Genomic DNA, 18,669 nt, shown 5'->3' on the forward strand with positions numbered 1-18,669 from the left:
GAGAGAGAGAGAGAGAGAGAGAGAGAGAGAGAGAGAGAGAGAGAGAGAGAGAGAGAGAGAGAGAGAGAAAAAAAAGTAAAAGAAAGTTAAAATCATTCCAATAAACTTTCTCCGGACCGCGATGGATGGAAATGGTCAGGTTAAACAATGGCTTTTTATTTGCCATTCATAGCCTTTAGACAGTGACGAGAACGATACGACAAAAACGAAAAGAAAAAAAAGTGACTGAATGAGTGAAAAAAAAAATGTCCTATACTAATATTTTCTTATGGCAAGGAGTGTTCCGGTGAAATTCTAGTAAGTAACCTACAGGAAAAGGATGAACAGGTGAGTCAACTTATGTTCTTATGAGGAGACTGAAAACAGGGAGTGAAAGATTAGGACAAAACTCGGTACCTATCTAAGAGTTGCCTTTTCACATTTTGGTCTTAGTAGAAAATGAGGATGAGGAGAATGTATGTATGTTAGGAATATTTGCTCTCTCTCTCTCTCTCTCTCTCTCTCTCTCTCTCTCTCTCTCTCTCTCTCTCTCTCTCTCTCTCTCTCTCTCTCTCTCTCTCTCTTTCTCTTTGTTCTCTTTCTTTTTCTTTCTTCTTTTTTTTGCGTTTCACTACCTGCTTCAGTTTCGCTTCACTTTCTTTCTCCTCCTTTCCCTCCTCCTCTTCCTCCTCTTCTTGCTAGTTGCCTCACCTCACACCTCGATCAGCACGAAGCACCAAACACAAGTGTGGTGGACTCAGGGGAAGCCACCGAGAGCACTTCTAGTTTACTGAGTAGCTGCTTGCACTTCCACCCACAGCTTTGAAAACTTGGAACATACGAACATAAGCAAATAAGAGAAGGTAATAAACAAGAAGCCATCAGGGATACACGTGGGAGTTCTTGTATTGGTGTTTGATTTCCTTCTTTCGAGACGGCAGAGCTACATGATTTCGTTATGGACTCTCAGTTAATCCTTGCACTTATTTTTGATGTATTTTTCCCCCTGCCTGGACGTATCTGAAGATTTTACATTGATGCCACTTATACTTTCTCTCTTCCTTCTTTTCTTTAGCCCATTTCCTTCTTCTGGGTTTCTTGCTCTCTCCCTCCTTCTCTCACTTTCATCCTTCTCTCCTTGCTGAGCCATCTCTCGTGCTCTACTCTTCCTTTTTTTCTTAATTCCGTCCCTTCCCTTCTGGCTTTCTTTCTCTCTCCCTCCTTCTCTCCCTTTCATTCTTCTCTCCTTGCTTAACCATCTTTCGTGCTCTACATTTCTTCCGTCTTTCCTTCCTCCCTCCTTCCGTCCCTTCCCTTCTTGCCAAGCCATCTCTCCATAAAACATATCCACGTCTCTCTACCCGTATTGCTCACATGCGTCTGGCGTTACCTCAGAACCATGCCATTGTGTCGGCCATACGCGATGACAGGCATGACACGAAAACCCGATGACTCGCCTCTTCTGCCATAACAACGCCCCCCCCCCGCCTCCGTTCCTCTACCATACCTTCCCATATACGGTTTTCCTGCCACTTACAACACTTGGAAATACAGCGTTATCACATTTTTCTAGCAGAGCATATCTTATCACCGGCAAAAACCAACTTATGAATATCTGTTTCCTTCGTCACCTTTATGATTACGTCGTCAGGTTGGGTGCTAAGGCCTGCCGGGTGTTAGGGGCAGTTACTATTGTTCCTGGAGGGGTAGCTGCTATTGTGAGGCAGTAGGGGCGAGGAGGGGCAGCTGGAGTGGTGAAAGAGGGATTTAAAGGGCGACACTCCCTCCTCCTTGAATAGTTGAGTCGAGAGTTGGAGGTGTAGAGGAGCTTCCCGCCGTCATGAAGGTACTGCAGTGTGAGGGAGCGAGGAGGAAGCAAATGGCGAAGGGGGCGCCGCGGCTCGAAACACGGGGTTAATTAGACACGGAAGAACAACAGAGAAAAAAAAAAAAAAATTGGCTTTTTTTTTATCTTGAGAAAAGCGTGTAATTAAATCAAACTGAATGAAATCAAGGGAAGAAAACTCCAGTTCACATGATGCAATATGCGAACTATACAACGAAGACAAGATCGTAAGGGAACCGCAAGAAGCCAACAAGCAAGCTTACGCATGGCAGTCCCTGTAGAGCGAAGTGAAGAGGTACAGTGTCAATATTGAAACCTTAGGAAACTCTTATTGCGGTGCCTGAACTCAATCACGCGTCTTTGGGAGGACCATATACTGAAACACCCCCGCCGCAGCTCCACTACTTTCAAAAGGCTCTAGTTGAAGTCACACGGGTTTTCAAGATCGTTTTTACAGTTCTATAGTTCATAGTGACAGATTAACATTTCTACATTATCAACAGGAGAAATAATCTTGAAAACCCAGCTAATCATCTCTGTGACCTTTGAAAATAGTCGTGGTGAGAGAGCAAAGTGTTTTAGAATACAAACCATAGTGTGAGGAGAGACAGATTCAGTGATGCCGCCGAGGAACTTAATCAAATGAATGCGCCAAACAGATTCCAAGCGAGCTAGTCATTATACAATTGTGCTGAATAAGTGATTACATGTTTTATGACTTCTATTTACATTGGCAATCTTTAGTTTACACCAAGTTCAATTCGCAATGGTTAATTTCTCATATTTAGGCCTAGACTCTCTGATTACACTACCCACATATATGAAAGGTAATTTATGGCTTTTAGAGTTACTCCCTTACTAAAAACGAGTACTTATGAGTTGTATTGTGACCAAGCGAGCTTAAAAACTTTTCCCATAACATTAATCTACATCAAAATTTAGGTTAAGGAAGATTCACAGCAAACATCATGATAGTTTACTCCTCCCCTCCCTCCCCGCCCTCTCTCTCTCTCTCTCTCTCTCTCTCTCTCTCTCTCTCTCTCTCTCTCTCTCTCTCTCTCTCTCTCTCTCTCTGCGTCATCCTTCTGGCCAGATTAACCCTGATAACCTTTATCCACTGTTTGTTCTCAGATAAAAGCGATAAGAAGCAGCTGGGTGTGCTTGGCGTGGGCGGCGGTGCTCGTGGGCGTGGTGGCAGCGGCGCCCTCGGAGTCAGAGAGCCAGGGGGGATTGCAAGGGGAGTTGGAGGATGGATATATGCGTGTGCCAGGGACTTACCGAGATGGAAAGTGTGAGTGGGTGTTTGTTACTGTGATCTTAACTATGACAATTCCTGATGTGAGGCTTTGGTGTGTTTTACTGACATACTTGTATCGTCTTAGTGAATTGTTTTCTGCCTGGCTAGACTGACACGTTATACTAAAGAGGTTATATTTACTGATGGAAAATACGAGTTGTTGTTTATCTCATTGTGATCTTAAATAGTCCATGTTTCTGAGTGGTTCATGTTTCCTGCCTGACCAGACTGTTAATATACTGCCACACTACACTGAAGGGGTTATATTTACTGATGGAAAGTATGAGAGGTTGTTTATCTCACTGTGGTCTTAACTAGTCTATGTTCTTGAGTTTCCTCTCAGGTTATACTGTTGACATACTGCCACATTACACTGAAAGGGTTATATTTATTGAGTACAATGTTATGGGCACTGAAATAAAACGAATATCATGTAGATTAACCTCTCAGACGATTTTCACAACATTAACACGAAAGCATTTTGCTGATAACACTGATCATTTTCCACAATATTGACAGCACGTGATACTTCCTACTATACTGACAACATTGAAACACACTCCTCAGTTAACGGACTGCACTGAAACACACAAGCTTTTCATTTAACAGACCACACCGACCACCTCCCGCTAGACTGACCACACGAACGTTAATTTCTCACTACACTGACACACTCATCACTTCCTATCACCTACACTGAATATAATAAAAGCATTCAACATTACCTGCATCTACACAAACCATCACTCTTTATCGCCCTCTATTCACTCCTACATAAGCTGCATCTACAGTTCTCGTTCCACTTTTCACTCCTACACAAACCTGATCCTCTGCAGTTGTTGTGTTCCTGTGGAGAATCCCGCAGGACCCTTGCACCTCAGACGACGCCACGCTGACGGAGGGAACCTGTTTGCCTTACAAGGACTGCAAGTACAACAGCGGCACGACCTCAGGATACTGTGCTAAGGGCTTCGCGTCTTGCTGCCTGCGTTAGTGTCCCAGTGGCTTCTATTTGTTATTGTATTATCATTGTTATCATTAATCTTAACACTTTTACCGCTAGACAGGTTATTTTTTTCAATATCGACATCTTTTACATTTTCGTAGATTCTTCAATAGTTACTAGAAATTATATAGGTAACTTCATATACTCTCTCTTTTTTCTATGTGTAGTGTTCTGAATGTTCAATATACGACAGCCATATTTAGTAAAATGGTTAGTTTGCGCTCCTTTTGCATTTCTAGCATCGTTTCTTCTCTTTTTTTTGTGCTCGTGTCTTTCATATCATTGTTGTAATATTATTAGTCATCATTAGTAGCAGTGTATCATTACTTTTCATTTTTTATTTATTCTTTTTTATGTAAGATGGACACCGGCCAAGGGCAACAAAAAATCTAATTAAAAAAGAAAAAGAAAAAAGTCCACTGTGATGCTGGTCCCCGAATAGGTTCCAAAGCGGTAGTCAAAAATTGAAGGATAAGTGTCTTGAAACCTCCCTCTTGAAAGAGTTCGTCATAGGAAGATGGAAATACAGAAGAAGGCAGGAAGTTCCAGAGTTTACCAGAGAAAGGGATGAATGAATGAGAATACTGGTTAACTCTTGCATTAGAGAGGTGGACAGTTACTGGGACTAGAATCTTTGTCTCTATTCTTTTCTCATTCCTAGCATCGTTTAATCACTCTTTATACACGTCTCTTTAATATCACTGCATTACCACTTATTTTACTAACGCTAATCTTAAACTATCTTCCCCTCCACATGTCCACGCTCTCACCTCTCTCACGCCACTGTCACCAGTCACGCGAACTTGTGGAGAGACGACGAGCTACAACAACACCTACTTCGTCAACCCGGGATACACAGGCACCGACACAGGGACAGGCACGTGCACCCTCACCGTCAACAGAGTCAACAGCAACATCTGCCAGCTGCGCCTCGACTTCATTGACTTTGAACTAGACCAGCCGGACGAGGACGGTGTGTGCGTGACTGACTACCTGAGTGTCACGGGTGCCTCCTCTACCGTGCCTCAGATCTGCGGCTCCAACACAGGCCAACATAGTGAGTTTCTAAGGGTGTGGTATACTAGGGAAGAGCGGAGATGAGTGTGGGGTTACTGTAGGTAGAGAAATTTGAACTGTTTTGTCTTGGAATGGGTGGATAAGATAAGGAATGCTGAGATAGAGTGAAGGAAAAGGTTGGAGAGGACGAGGGAAATGTGTAATAGGGTAGGATGAGAAGGAGGACAAGGACGAGAATAAGAAAGAAAGGGAGAAGGAGAAAAAGGTGAAAGAGAACGAAGAAGACAAAAACGACATCGAAAAAGAAAGGACGATGAAAACCAAGCCCAACATGAAGTAAGCATCTAAACTCATTATTCATCCTATTTTTCCTCTCCCAGTGTACATCGACGTGGAACCAAACAGCGGCCCCGTGCAGCTGACAGTGGAGCGCTCTACCGCCTCCACCGTGGACCGGGAGTGGAACATAAAGGTGGCGCAGATCCCATGTGACTCCCAGTACCGAGGTGGGTGTGGTGGAGGGAGAGAGGACGGGTACCGGTGTGAACTTAAATGGCGTGTTTTCCAAAACGCTTTGCTCTTTCACAACGACTGTTTTCAAAGGCTACGGAGATGAGTAGCCGGGTTCTCAAGAGTGTTTCTCCTGTTCATACTGTAGAAATCTTGTTAATCTGTCACTAGAACCATAAAAAAATAAATAAATAAAAATCTAAGAACCCGCATCACTTCAACTACAGTCTTTGTAAGTGTTTCAGAATACGGTCCACGGATACCCAACACCATCAGTTATCATTACTACTACTACCACTACTTATCCCACAGCTCCGTCCGGGTGCCTCCAGTACTACACAGAGAGCACAGGCACCGTCAGCAGCTTCAACTTCGACAATGCAGTACCGGTGCCAGAATCAGGTAAGTTTCTCGTTGTCTCCCTCCTCCTCCTCCTGCTTCTCCTCCTCTTCTTTCTTCTGTCTCTTCTGTCTTCTTTTCCTCCTCTTTTTTTTTTTTTTTATGTAGGAGGGACACCGGCCAAGGGCAACAAAATTCCAATAAAAAAGGCCCACTGAGGTGCCGGCCCCCGAATAGCGTCCGAAGCGACTGTCAAAAATTAAAGGATAAGTGTCTTGAAACCTCCCTCTTGAAGGAATTAAAGTCCATTCCTTAGAGCTATGTAAATTCACCTCCTCCTCCTCCTCCTCCTCCTCTTCCTTCTGTCCCTTATAATCACATAACTTTAGTTCATCCTCCTCCTCCCCCTTCTCCTCCTCCTCCTCCTCCTCCTCCTCCTCCTCCTCCTCCTCCTCCTCCTTCTGCCCCTTATACCCACGTCAGTTCACTCATTTCCCACCGTTTGAACAATACCACCACCTCATCCTTCTCCTTCAGGGACGCGGCAGATCTCCAACACGGACTACAGCGTGTGTATAGACATGATCGACGGCGCCTGTGGTATCGAGTGGACGCGCAACACAACTGGAGGCAACTACGGGTTCACAGTCACGAATAACGCCGACACTGCAGCTATCCCGTCTGATGTTGTGGGTAAGTTCAAGGGTAAACCGGTGTACGCTGTCTGGCCTTGCTGTGGAAGTATTGGGATGTGTTTTGTCTAATGGGGTGTAGTACGGTGGTCCACGAGACTATCCCTTTCTACCACGGACCGATAGGTGATGAGTAGTGTGTGTATGAGTGTGTGGTGATTGCCGACTTGGTATATAGATGGATAGAAGTTGAAGGGGAGGTATAGAAGGAAGTGACTAAAATATAAGAAAAATTAAAACAAGGGAAACTGCAAGAAACCATCTGGCCAACACGTGGCCACTTAAAGATATCTAATTGGACTGAAGAAACTGAATTTGATGGGACTACATGGGGACTGAATGACAATGCGGCAACATACAATGACATCATCGTGCTTACCTGCCCTGATGGTAATACAGGTGGACTAAGGTTGCCTCTCTCTCCCTCCTCATTCAGGCACACCCGACGCGTCCTCCACGGGGACAGACTGCACCACTGACTACGTGCTCATCCCCGGGGGCGTGACGGACGCAGGGGTGCAGAATGACAGGTTCTGCGGCCTCGGCTTTCCCAACAGTGTCACCTGTAAGCGTTCTGTTGTAATGGTGGTGGTGATAGTGGTAGTGGTGGTGGATATAGTAGAAATTATAGTGATTTTCGCCCTTTTCAACTGTGATATCAAAATTATTCATGAATGGTTAGAATATGAAAAATAAATAAATAAATAAATAAAGTCACTTAGGCTACAAATTAGAATAGATATACAAACATCCTGTACAGAAAACGTTAAAGCAACAATTATTGATACTTTCCTTTTTTCCCTCCTGTTCCTTCCTTCCTTACTTTCCTTCCTCTTCCTTCAAACCAATCACCACTCATACCTCCTTCCTCACACTCCCCCGTCTTTCTCCTCTCCTCCCCCTTACCCTTCCTCCCGCCAGCGACCACCAAGCCCTTCACTCTCAACGTGAAGACGGACGCTGACGAAGACGGACTCAACGACTTCGGGAACAGAGGCTTCAACTTAAACTACCGCCAATTGACAAGCTGCTAATCCGCCCTACCCCAGCCCTCATCCACAGTATACCACTTCAGCGCCTCCTTCAGAAAGTCGCTGAGTGGCACTTATTCAGAAACGCTCTGTTCTTTCACCACAACTAGTTTTCAAGGCCACATACATGATTCTCGATCGTATTTCTCATTTTAATAGCGTATAAATCTTGCTAATCTGTCACTAGAACAGTCTTTAGAACTTCAACTACAGTTTTTGAAAGTAGTTGGGGTGTAGGACAGAAGTTTTTTCAGTATATGGCTCGGTGAGAGAAGATACAATGTGTCACAACAACAGGGTCATGTGGCGTCCGTCAAGGTGTGTGTTTGGAACCCTCGCAGTTTTCGCCCATGAGATTCTCTTTTCCCTAACTGACGTGTGTATGTGAGTACGTGTCTGTACAAGTGTGTGCGTGTATGTTGGTATCCCTGGCCAGGTAAGGGCGCTACGTGAGGTGCTGAGAAAAAAAAAAAAAGGGGGTAAAAATAAACATACACATTATCTATTATTTGCCTACGTACAAATGTTTTCAGAAATCATCCGCAAGGGAAATAAAGGAACAGATTATTTTTTCTACCAAAGTTGTACAAGTTTAGGTTAAGTTTACGGTTTTATTGCTATTGTTATTATTATTATTATTATTATTATTATTATTATTATTATTATTATTATTATTATTATTATTATTACTATTATTACTATTATTATTATTGCTATTATTATTATTATTATTATTATTATTATTATTATCATCATTATTATTATTATTATTATTATTATCATTATCAGGGTGCTGTAACATATAATTACTAAGTGGTGTAGAGGCTGTATCATCTGTAAAACACTGTAGTGGATTAAAGCTGACTGATTAAAAATTATAAGCATTATTGTTCAGTGCCTGCCTTCATAGTGTCATCCTTCACACACACACACACACACACACACACACACACACACACACACACACACACACACACATACACAGATCACCACCACAATCGCAACAGCCACTCATTTAAAACAATAACCACTACTACCAAAATCAACCTCAGACACCACCACCATCACCACTACCATTACCATCAGGCAGCCTGTATTTCCTCACTTTATGCACGTGCTTTTGCTGGCCACACATTACAAGCAACTTCTTTCCTGAGTGTTTGCCCTTCCCTTCTTTCCTCAGCCTCGTCAAGCTCAGTTCCTTTACCTTCTCTCCCTCGATCCCCCAAAACACACTGATAATTTGTCTGAGTCGGGGAATCTATGCACAGGTTCTTCTTCGGTCTCTCTCTCTTTGTGGAATTCCGTAATGAAAAGTGCAAGTTACTTTTGTAAGTGTGTTTTGATTTAGTTTAGTTTAGTTAGGGTAAGTGAATGACTCGTTTGTGAAGTGTCAGTGTTTGGTTTTGCTGGGAAGGTTTTAAGGATTTTTTTTTTATAGTGATTTTAGTGTAGTTGATGATGCATAAAGCAGTGAAAGGGTTAAGAATCGGAAAAAAAATGGAAAACAAAATTAAAAGTTGAGAGAAACGAGAAAGTTGTGATGACCGCCCTCCAGAAAGGTCCTGACAAGTTCCCGTGACTGTGCAAACATTCTCATCGTGTTTGCAGTTACATCCGCCGCACTCCCTGGCTTGGCTCATTGTTACTATTTGGTCTTGGCCTTTCAGCTCATTAGAACAATCTGGTCTTAATTTAACTTATAATCTCTTGGTCTTAATTTAGCTAGTTTCATATTGCTCTCAGTCTTTCTGTTCATTATTACAACTTGCTCTTAACTTTTTAATTAATTATTACAAGATACTCTTAATTTAGCTCCTGATAACTTGCTCTTTATCTTTCAGTTCATTGCTATAACTTGCTCTTAAATTTTTATCTCATTACTACAACCTGCTCTTATTTTTTTAGCTCATTATTACAACTTGCTCTTAATTTAGCTCATTATTATAACTTCCTCTTAATTTAGCTCATTATTACAACTTGCTCTTAACCTTTCAGTTCATTGCTCCAGCTCCTCTTCACCTTCTGGCTTAATAAATAACATACATTGATTTATTGTAGATTCACAAATTCCGCTGAACCTTCTCCCGCATCATTACTAAAACTTAACTCAACTCGGCTCTTAACTCAGCACTTAACTCAATGACTGCTGTGTGTGTCTGTCTGTCTGTCAAGCTTAAATAAATGGTGAAGACTTGATAATATTAGTGGAATTACCTGCAGAATTTCGTATAAGAGGAAGGAACCTTGCTATTTACTATCTTACTTAAGTCAGTTATTTTATATAGCGTAGACAGTTGTAAGATGGTGACCACTTATAAAGACGAGATACTAAACCTGCGGAGAAGAAAAAGAAAAAGAGGTCGTAACTATATCTAATGTTGTTACTTTGATTTCTTCATTAAATGCGTAACAAAAAATAAATAAATAAATAAATAAAACAAGACAAAACAATGAAAAAATAAATAATAAACGCAACAAAATACAGCAAAATATTACGTATTAGAGCATAGCAAAAAAAATAAAATCGAGAAGAAAAAGATGGCGAAGGTAAATAATGTAATCTTCCTCAAATACTAATTGATTGATTCCCTCACGGTGCAGGGCAGGTAACTCACGCTGACTCACGCACTTCACCACCTGGGCCCACCACACACACACACACACACACACACACACACACATAAACACACACACACACACACACACACACACACATAAACACACATAAACACACACAAACACACACAAACACACACAAACACACACACACACACACACACATGCTTTTTACTAGCGTGAAGAGCGCAACACTCGATAAGCAAACTGCCACTAATGACAAAAAGAGAAATGCTGACGGGCTCGCTTATCAGTCAACACTCACACACGAGGAAGAAAAAGTGGACTGAAAACCCGATAGCCGCTTTCAGTAAACAGAGAATCGGCGCGGCGAAAACCAGCGACCCACTTCGAGAGCTTGCAAGCGAAGACATAAAAGGGCTGCAGCAGAACATTAGCCTTCAGTTCCTCCTCAGTCCTCGTGACGTACACTTCTCGCTCTCTCGGTCTTTTTTAAACAAAGGTAAGACACACACACTACCGCGGGAAAAAGAATGAACTCACTGCGAGGTAGCGGCTGCAGGCCTTCCCGTTACAGGATCAATACAGTAAGTGGGAAGCAAGAGAAGAGGAAAAGGAATGTTTTTTTTAGCGAAATTAAAACCATGTGAAACTTTGAGAAATGCAAGTTGGACAAGAAAGACTCGCGACAGAGACAGAGACAGAGACAGAGACAGAGGTAATTTGATCACTTTTTTCTTTTTTTTCAGACAAATTCGGATACTGAAATTGATTTCTCGGATTAACGCAAGACGAAGTGATGAAATATTTACGCTAGACACTTTTTTTTCAACTTATGAAAAGAGGAACGTATAACAGTCTGAGAACATTAAGGAAGCTGCAAGAGGCCAGTAGGTCCCTGTCTGAAACTTATAATCACTATCATCTCTATTCATTGATTTATTCTAACTTCTTTCAAAGCTCCCTATCTTGAAAATTAATTTATTCTTATCTCTTTTCAATATAACTTTCTCAAGTTTGAACCCAATACTGCTTGTCCTGTCCTGATTACTAACCCTAAGGATTTGGAATATAACACCTTTATTATCCCATATGTCACTTTCATACCTCTACCTTTTCATACCAGATCCTTCTTTGATGTACTAGTACGCCTTCCTAACGTAAGTAAATTTTTAAAGCTTTAAGTCTTCTTTTGTAAGGAATAATTTGCATCCCTTGCATCTTTTTGGTCATTCTTCTCTGTACTGACTAACAGACCTATAACCCTGCTGTAGCATGGGGACCAGAAAAGCACACCATAATTTACATTAAGTCTGACCAGTGCCATATATAACTTTAATATTACTTGGGGATTTCTACTTCTGACTCATCCGAGCATGAATCTGATTAGACGGTTAGATTCATTTCTGACTCTGATGTATCGGTTTCTTTGACGGAGATCTGAAGTAACTGTAACTCCTTTTATTTTCGCACTCTAATCTTATCTGTTTCATTCTTTACTGGACACGAGGCTTTGATAAAATCACAGGGCGAAAAGTGTTTAGAAGTTAGATAAGATTTCCGTCAGGGAAACCGATGCCGAGACCAGAAGTATAACTAATCATTGAACAGGTTTTATCTTTATGTATTGATTTTGTGATAAGAATGGGACACGTAAAGATCTATTAATTGTTATATGTCACCACAACGAGGTTATATAGCGCCTGTATTGATGATAGTCGACAAGAGACGGGAAACAACACACAGCATGAGAAAGTTAGTGCAAGTGTCTTGGCGGTTATCGTAGACACGTAAACCACAGCACAGGAAGACAAAAAGACAGAAAATAAAACAAGTGAATGAAATAAAAAAAAAAAAAGTATAAGAAGTGAACCTAATCATCTTTATGGAATCGAACATTCATTTGCTGAGATAGAATGAACGACTCCTTGGGATAGAAAAAAAAAATCTAAGTATAAATGTAGGTTGATCATGTGAATACCGTACACCAATTTCCGTCCCAAACGTAAAGAATAAAAAAAAAAAAAAATTGATCACACACAAATAAGCAAGGAAACATAATATTAAACACCATTCAGTATAGAAACTCAACGACATCCCGTGAAGCAAAAACTCGGTTATTCTCAGCTTTGTTGCAGAATAGTGATTCCGTTAAAGATGAGTGTCGCCAGTGCAGAGGAACGCCGAGGTTGTGGGGGAGTGTGTGTCGAGTAAACACTGCTAGACTTGGCAAGGGTGCGGCCATGTCTTGCCTCGACAGTGAAAGAGGAGGAGTAGGAGGTAGTGGAGAAAGAGGAAGAGCAGTAGGAGAAGCAAGAGGAGGAACAGTAAATAACAATGATAAAAGCGGAGGAGGAAGAGAAAGAGGGAGGGTAGGAGATGATGGAGGAAGAATTGGAAGAGGAAAATGCACGAGGAGGAATAAAGATTGATAATGATGGAAGGGGAGATGGTGGAGGAAGAGGAAGGGGAATAGAAGCAAGAGGAAGAACAGGAAATGATGAGAGAAGAGATAGAATGAAGGAGAAGGATGAGGAAAACTAGGATGCTGAAAGAAGAAAGAGAAGGAAAAGAACTGATGATGAAAAGTTTAAGAAAGAAGCGAGGAGGAAGAGGAATAGGAAAGATTTTATCCTCTCTCTCTCTCTCTCTCTCTCTCTCTCTCTCTCTCTCTCTCTCTCTCTCTCTCTCTCTCTCGTTCAGCTGGTTAACGTCTCACTCATTCCGACAGATGGGCGGCAGCTGGCGCGGGCTGGTGGCGTGGGTGGTGGTGGTAGTGGTGGTGTTGGGCGGCGCCGCAGCCATGAGTGTCATCAACGAGGAGGAAGAGATAAGCGTCATCAATGAAGAGGAGGGACAAGCATTAAGAGAAAAGATTGATGGAGAGAATGTTAAGCTACAGCGAGAGAGTGAGCGCGAGGACAGAGGTAGGGACAATATCATCATTATTTTTGTCATCGTCACCATCGTCATCATTATCATCGTCGTCATCACTATCATCCTTCCTTAATCATCATCATCATCATTACCATTATCATCATCGTCATTATTGTCATCGTCATCCAGAGATATTTCAATTCTAACGTAACAGTTTTTATAATGATAAATATAGAATCTTCATATATTTTTCTTTTTCAAGTAATGATAGATTTTTTTTTCTTTCTCTGTTGTTTTGTACATTACCGTTTCTATTGTCTTCCTTTATCGTTTTTAACTTCAAAACACAAAGTATACTAAAAGAAACAAACTAATACACATCTTGTAACAATCACCACGCGTACACCTTAAAAAATCAACTCCTTCCTCATCATTCACGTAACAAAACACATCCTCGTTGTTGCAGTGTTCCTCATCTTCGCGAAAGTGCAGGCCGTCCAATGCGCCACCAACGACACGCAGTTCCCCATCGGGACTTGCCTCACTTCACACGACTGCAATACAAAGGGCGGCGTGCGTTCCGTCTCCTGTGCCAGCGGTCTGGGCGTCTGCTGCATCAGTAAGCATCCAGCCTTCACTCGCCCCCTCCTCTTCGCTCTTCTTTGTTCACTCCTTCACTTGACGGTTCATTATTTCATCGAGAGCTCGTCACACTGGCCAAGGATTCGTGGGGGGAAGTGAGGGCAGAAATTTAGTCTTTTTTCTACACGAGTGATGGTGTAAAGTGATCCAGGAATACGCTAGTTGCCCTCGTCGCTTTGTCCTGAGCAGCGCGATGGTTACTCTTGCCTCGGGACACGGAAAATTTCAGGTCCTGTGTATCTTTTAGTGGGGAGTTTCTAGTGCTAGTTTACATAAAAAAAAAATTTACAGTCGTAGTTAGCCGAGTGGCCTTATTTCCTGCATTCATTTCCACTCTATTTTGCTTTTTCCTGCACTCCGTTCTATTGTATTTTGCGTTTTCCTTCAACCAAGTCCTTTTATTTACTGACAATCCCTTTACGAAACTTGACTGATTCTTGGCAGATCACAGGACTTATCACTGCGGGAAAACACTTAAGACAAAGGAATGGAGAGCTGCACCTTACTCATGACAACGAATGCACCAATGATGCTTCTCTCTCTCGCCTCTGTAGTTAAAAAGACGTGCAACAGCGAGACGACGATGAACAACACCTACTTCACGGAGCCGACCTCAGTCAGCAGTACTCAGAGCTGCACCCTCACCGTCAACAGAATCAACACTAACATCTGCCAGCTCAGGTGTGTGGAGCCGTCGCAAAGGAATAAGAGTTAAGATGCCGCCTTAATGCCTTTTACATTCCTTTACATTCTTGGTCTTTCATATTAAGTCATACTCGCCATGCTGCCAAGGTCGAATCAGGTTAAAAAGTAACATACTGTTTTCTATTCCTCTACATATATTCCTTAGTCTTCCTTGTTTAGTCACTTCACCAGCCAAGGTCGAGTTACCGCTACCCTCCATATAACAGATGACATGCAGCTCCTCTCATCACATCCCCTTCCTCAGGCTGGACTTCGATACGCTCAATCTCGCGCAGCCAAACTTAAACGGGGTGTGTGACAGTGACAGCTTCTCACTCTCCGGTGGGATGTCCATTGTACCTCAGATCTGCGGTACGGCCACGAATCAGCACAGTGAGTAATAACAAGTCTCCTTAAACGTACACTCCGCGAGTCCCACGTTGGAGGGTGCGCTCAGACCAATGGGGGTATTTCTAAACATTTCGTCGTCTGATATCTTACGTTAAACAAGCTGAAGTTGAGGTCGTTCGTATTCTTAAGGGTGTTTTTAGGATTCTATTGATGGTTTAACAAGGATTCTGCATTGTGAATAGAAAAATACCCATGAAAATATGACTAACGTAATTGAAAACGGGAATAGAAAACAGGAGTGGGGTATTTAACTAAACTTGCAATACACGTGTGACCGTTCCCGCAGTGTATTATGATGTGGACCCCCACGGCGGCGTTGTGAAGGTGCACATTGACCGCTCCGTGCTCAACGTGTCCCCCGCCCCCTGGAGGATCAGAGTGGCCCAGATCCCCTGCGACTCCAAGTATCGAGGTAAGAGAGAGAGAGAGAGAGAGAGAGAGAGAGAGAGAGAGAGAGAGAGAGAGAGAGAGAGAGAGAGAGAGAGAGAGAGAGAGAGAGAGAGAAACTTCAAATCTCAACACATCAGGCAAGAAGACAAATAAATTCTCAACACATCAATCATAATTTGACTATAAGGAGCTGACATTTTATTTTCACGTAAAAGGAGCACTAGTCAAGGGAAACAAAAATAACAATAAAAGGAAAAGCCCACTGAGATGCTAGTCCCCCAAAGAAAAGTCAAAAAGGTTCATAATTAATCCATCACCTTTTAACACCTTTTTTCCATCATCTCCCTCCTTCGCATCGCCTTCCCGGAGTCAGCACCTGTTGGCTGTCTCCAGTACTATACAGAAACTAACGACCTCGTGACGAGTTTCAACTTCGATGGCTCTTCAGTAAACGTGGGTGAGTCCAAAGCCATGATATTATTCGTGACAGTAATGATAAACTGTGGTTACCGTTTTCTTCCCCCTTGTATCTTCTCCCGGCAAACTTTTAAGAGCGTATCGTAGTGTTAGTGGTTTTCATACTAGCTTCGTATGTGATTCACGCTTTCATCTCTTATTCCTCAACCTCCCTTTTCTCTTTTTCTTCCTTCTCTTCCTTCTTCCTCCTCTTTCTCTCCCTCACCTTTTTCTCTTTCTCCTCTTCCTCCTCTTTCTCTCCATCTTCCTTTTCTTCCACCTCCTCTTGCTCACCTTCTTCCTCTTCCTTCTACTCCTTTTTCTCCCTCCTCACGGTCCCCTTTTTCGCCTTCGTCAGATACAAGACAGCTCGCGAACATGAATTACGGCGTGTGTGTTCGACGTGCTGACGGCTACTGCGGCATTACCTGGAAAGTTCCCACATCGGGGAGCAGATACAGCTTCACCGTCACTGAAAATACGGGCGTGGTTGACGACTCAGTTATTGGTGAGTTTCCGCGTCAGGTGTGCACAGGGCCAAGCCAGGCCTCCTATCAATCTAACTGTATATCAACAAAACTCCTTCCTCCCGCCACACAAGGTCGAGCCAGACCTATCAATCTATCAATCAATCTATCAACAAAATTCCTTCCTTCCGCCACACACAGGAACGAGCCACGCCTCCTCGCGGGGTGACCAGTGCACTACCGACTACGTGGTGATTCCCGGTGGCATGTACAAGAACGAGGACACGGACAACGTGGAAAACCATGCAGACAGATACTGCGGCCTCGGCTTCCCTTCCTCCGTTAGCTGTAAGTCACAGAGAGAGAGAGAGAGAGAGAGAGAGAGAGAGAGAGAGAGAGAGAGAGAGAGAGAGAGAGAGAGTTATTCACCTAGGATCGTCTGCTGGTCACTCAGCCATCCGTTACCCGACGGAAAGAGCACAGAGCTCATAGTGACCGATCTTTGGATAGGACTGAGACCACTCACACACCACACACCGAGACAGCGAGGCCACAACCCCTCGGGTTACATCCTGTACATCCTGTGCTAGGTGAACAGGGGCTACACATGAAGAGGCTCGCCCATTTGCCTCGACGCTCCCGGGACTCGAAACCGGCCCATCTTGGTTGTGAGCCGAGCGTGCTGACCACTACAATACACGGTGTGTGTGTGTGTGTGTGTGTGTGTGTGTGTGTGTGTGTGTGTGTTTATGTAAGAGGGGCACTGGTCTATGGCAACGAAAAGACGAAAAAAAAAAGAGGCCCACTGAGATGCCAGCAACCTAAAAGAAAGATCGAAAAGGTAATTAAAAATTAGAGAAGTGTCTTAAAATATCTCTCTTTTACCAACTTAATAAATTGTCTTCCACCTCAAAACAGCCTAACGAAATAAACATACCATTAAAGAGAGTAACAACATTCGCGCTCCTTCATCATTTTCTCTTGTTCTTTCCGCTTACTTTTCCATTTTACATTTTCCTTATCCATTCTTCCTTTTCCTCCCTTTCCATATTCCTTTTATTTCTCTCTCTTTCTTAACTTGCCTTTAGTTTTCTCCTCCCTTACCCTTCCATGTTTCTCTCCTCTTCCTCCCTTTTCTCTCAACCTTCCTCACCTGACACTAAATTCACCATATAATCCCCATCTTCTATTCCTCACACCTCTTCCTCATCCTTTGCCCTTCCCTCCACCAGCCACCGCGCAGCCCTTCGTTCTCCACGTGAAGACAGACGAGGATGAGTCCATGGATAAGGGTAACCTCGGCTTCAGTCTTCACTACCGCCAATCACCCTGCTAGACCCGCCGCTGCCGCCACCTGCATGTGTCGCCAGGTAAGTATGTATGGACGTATGTGGCTGCACCATCGTGACGCCATTATAGAGCTGTGAATTAAATTATATAGGCCTTCATTGTGGAACCGAAGACAGCGTCCCAAGAAAAAAAAAAATACTGATAAGAGGGTAAACTTCATGATAGGATTTCATTATTGACTTGTATTTGTATTTTATGGTGAGAGGAAAGCAATGATGAATTTTATCATAAGACTGTAAACTTCATTCGAGGACTGTAAATGTCTTGATAGGGCAATAAACTTCTTCATAGAAATGTAGACTTCATCGTAGGATTGTAAGCTTCATCACAGGATTGTAAACTTCATCAAAAGACTATAAACTTCATCACAGAACTGTAAAACTTCATCACAAGATTGTAAACTTCATCATAGCATCAGGTTTTATTACAGAACTGCAAACTTCATAATAGGAAAGGACTGTAAACTTCATTACAATTTGTCTCCAGTAATGATTGAAAAATAAATAAATACTAAATTAAAACACATTAACCTTCATGTTTTTTTTTATTATTATTATTTTGACATGCATTTTTTTTTACTCTTTTGTCTCTTTTAGGTGACTTGACGTAACCTGACGCGACCTGATATGACTTGGTGATTGGCAAGACAGTCACGTGACCCACCACTTCCAGAGTCGTCTATGACCTGTGCACACTTTAATTTATTCATGTTGATCCTTTCCCGCCCTTGTCACGTGACTGGAATGCGGCGACGTGGTGGTGATTAGCCATTTTGTTATATATATACATATATATATGTTGTTACGTTGTTGTCTGTAAATTCAATAAAATTTTGTCATATTGTTGTATTTTTACTTCTACTGCCGTGAATCGTATTTTTTTTTTCTTTTGTGGGGGATGGCTTTGAGTGGAATTAAGATTTCATCATTATTAATTTAGTATTTTTTAGGTTCTGTTTGGGTTTCGTTACACTGTCGCTTATGATTCGTTTAGATTTCGTTGGGAGTTCGTTGATGTTTCGTTTGAGTTTCGTCAAAGTGTGGCTGATTTTTTTTTTTTTTTTTTTTTTAAGTTGTGTTTAAGTTTCATCTAAAT

General features: G+C 42.4%; 1 protein-coding gene across 1 annotated transcript; it reads left to right on the forward strand.

Moving 5' to 3' along the window:
- The first annotated feature begins 1,971 nt into the window (after positions 1–1,971).
- On the forward strand, positions 1,972–18,415 carry LOC135108185 (uncharacterized). The gene is made up of 20 exons (XM_064018959.1): positions 1,972–2,120; positions 2,957–3,116; positions 3,959–4,111; positions 4,922–5,185; positions 5,526–5,651; positions 5,968–6,057; positions 6,532–6,687; positions 7,123–7,251; positions 7,608–7,715; positions 10,322–10,326; positions 13,029–13,224; positions 13,641–13,793; positions 14,371–14,497; positions 14,766–14,893; positions 15,198–15,323; positions 15,675–15,758; positions 16,116–16,265; positions 16,426–16,572; positions 17,457–17,594; positions 18,171–18,415. Exons 1-19 carry the CDS (start codon positions 2,025–2,027, stop codon positions 17,558–17,560), a joined length of 2,502 nt encoding a protein of 833 aa, XP_063875029.1. The 5' UTR covers positions 1,972–2,024; the 3' UTR covers positions 17,561–17,594; positions 18,171–18,415.
- The last annotated feature ends 254 nt before the right edge of the window (positions 18,416–18,669 follow it).

Source organism: Scylla paramamosain, chromosome 16 (assembly GCF_035594125.1).
Source record: "Scylla paramamosain isolate STU-SP2022 chromosome 16, ASM3559412v1, whole genome shotgun sequence".
Taxonomy (NCBI): Eukaryota; Metazoa; Arthropoda; class Malacostraca; order Decapoda; family Portunidae; genus Scylla; species Scylla paramamosain.

What these genes read in the sequence shown, in the direction of transcription:
- LOC135108185 (XM_064018959.1), top strand. Translation starts at nt 2,025, where the DNA reads ATGCGAACTATACAACGAAGACAAGATCGTAAGGGAACCGCAAGAAGC. An exon ending in ATGTGACTCCCAGTACCGAG is followed by an intron (nt 5,652 to 5,967) that starts GTGGGTGTGGTG and finishes CTTATCCCACAG; the next exon opens with CTCCGTCCGGGTGCCTCCAG. An exon ending in AGTACCGGTGCCAGAATCAG is followed by an intron (nt 6,058 to 6,531) that starts GTAAGTTTCTCG and finishes CTTCTCCTTCAG; the next exon opens with GGACGCGGCAGATCTCCAAC.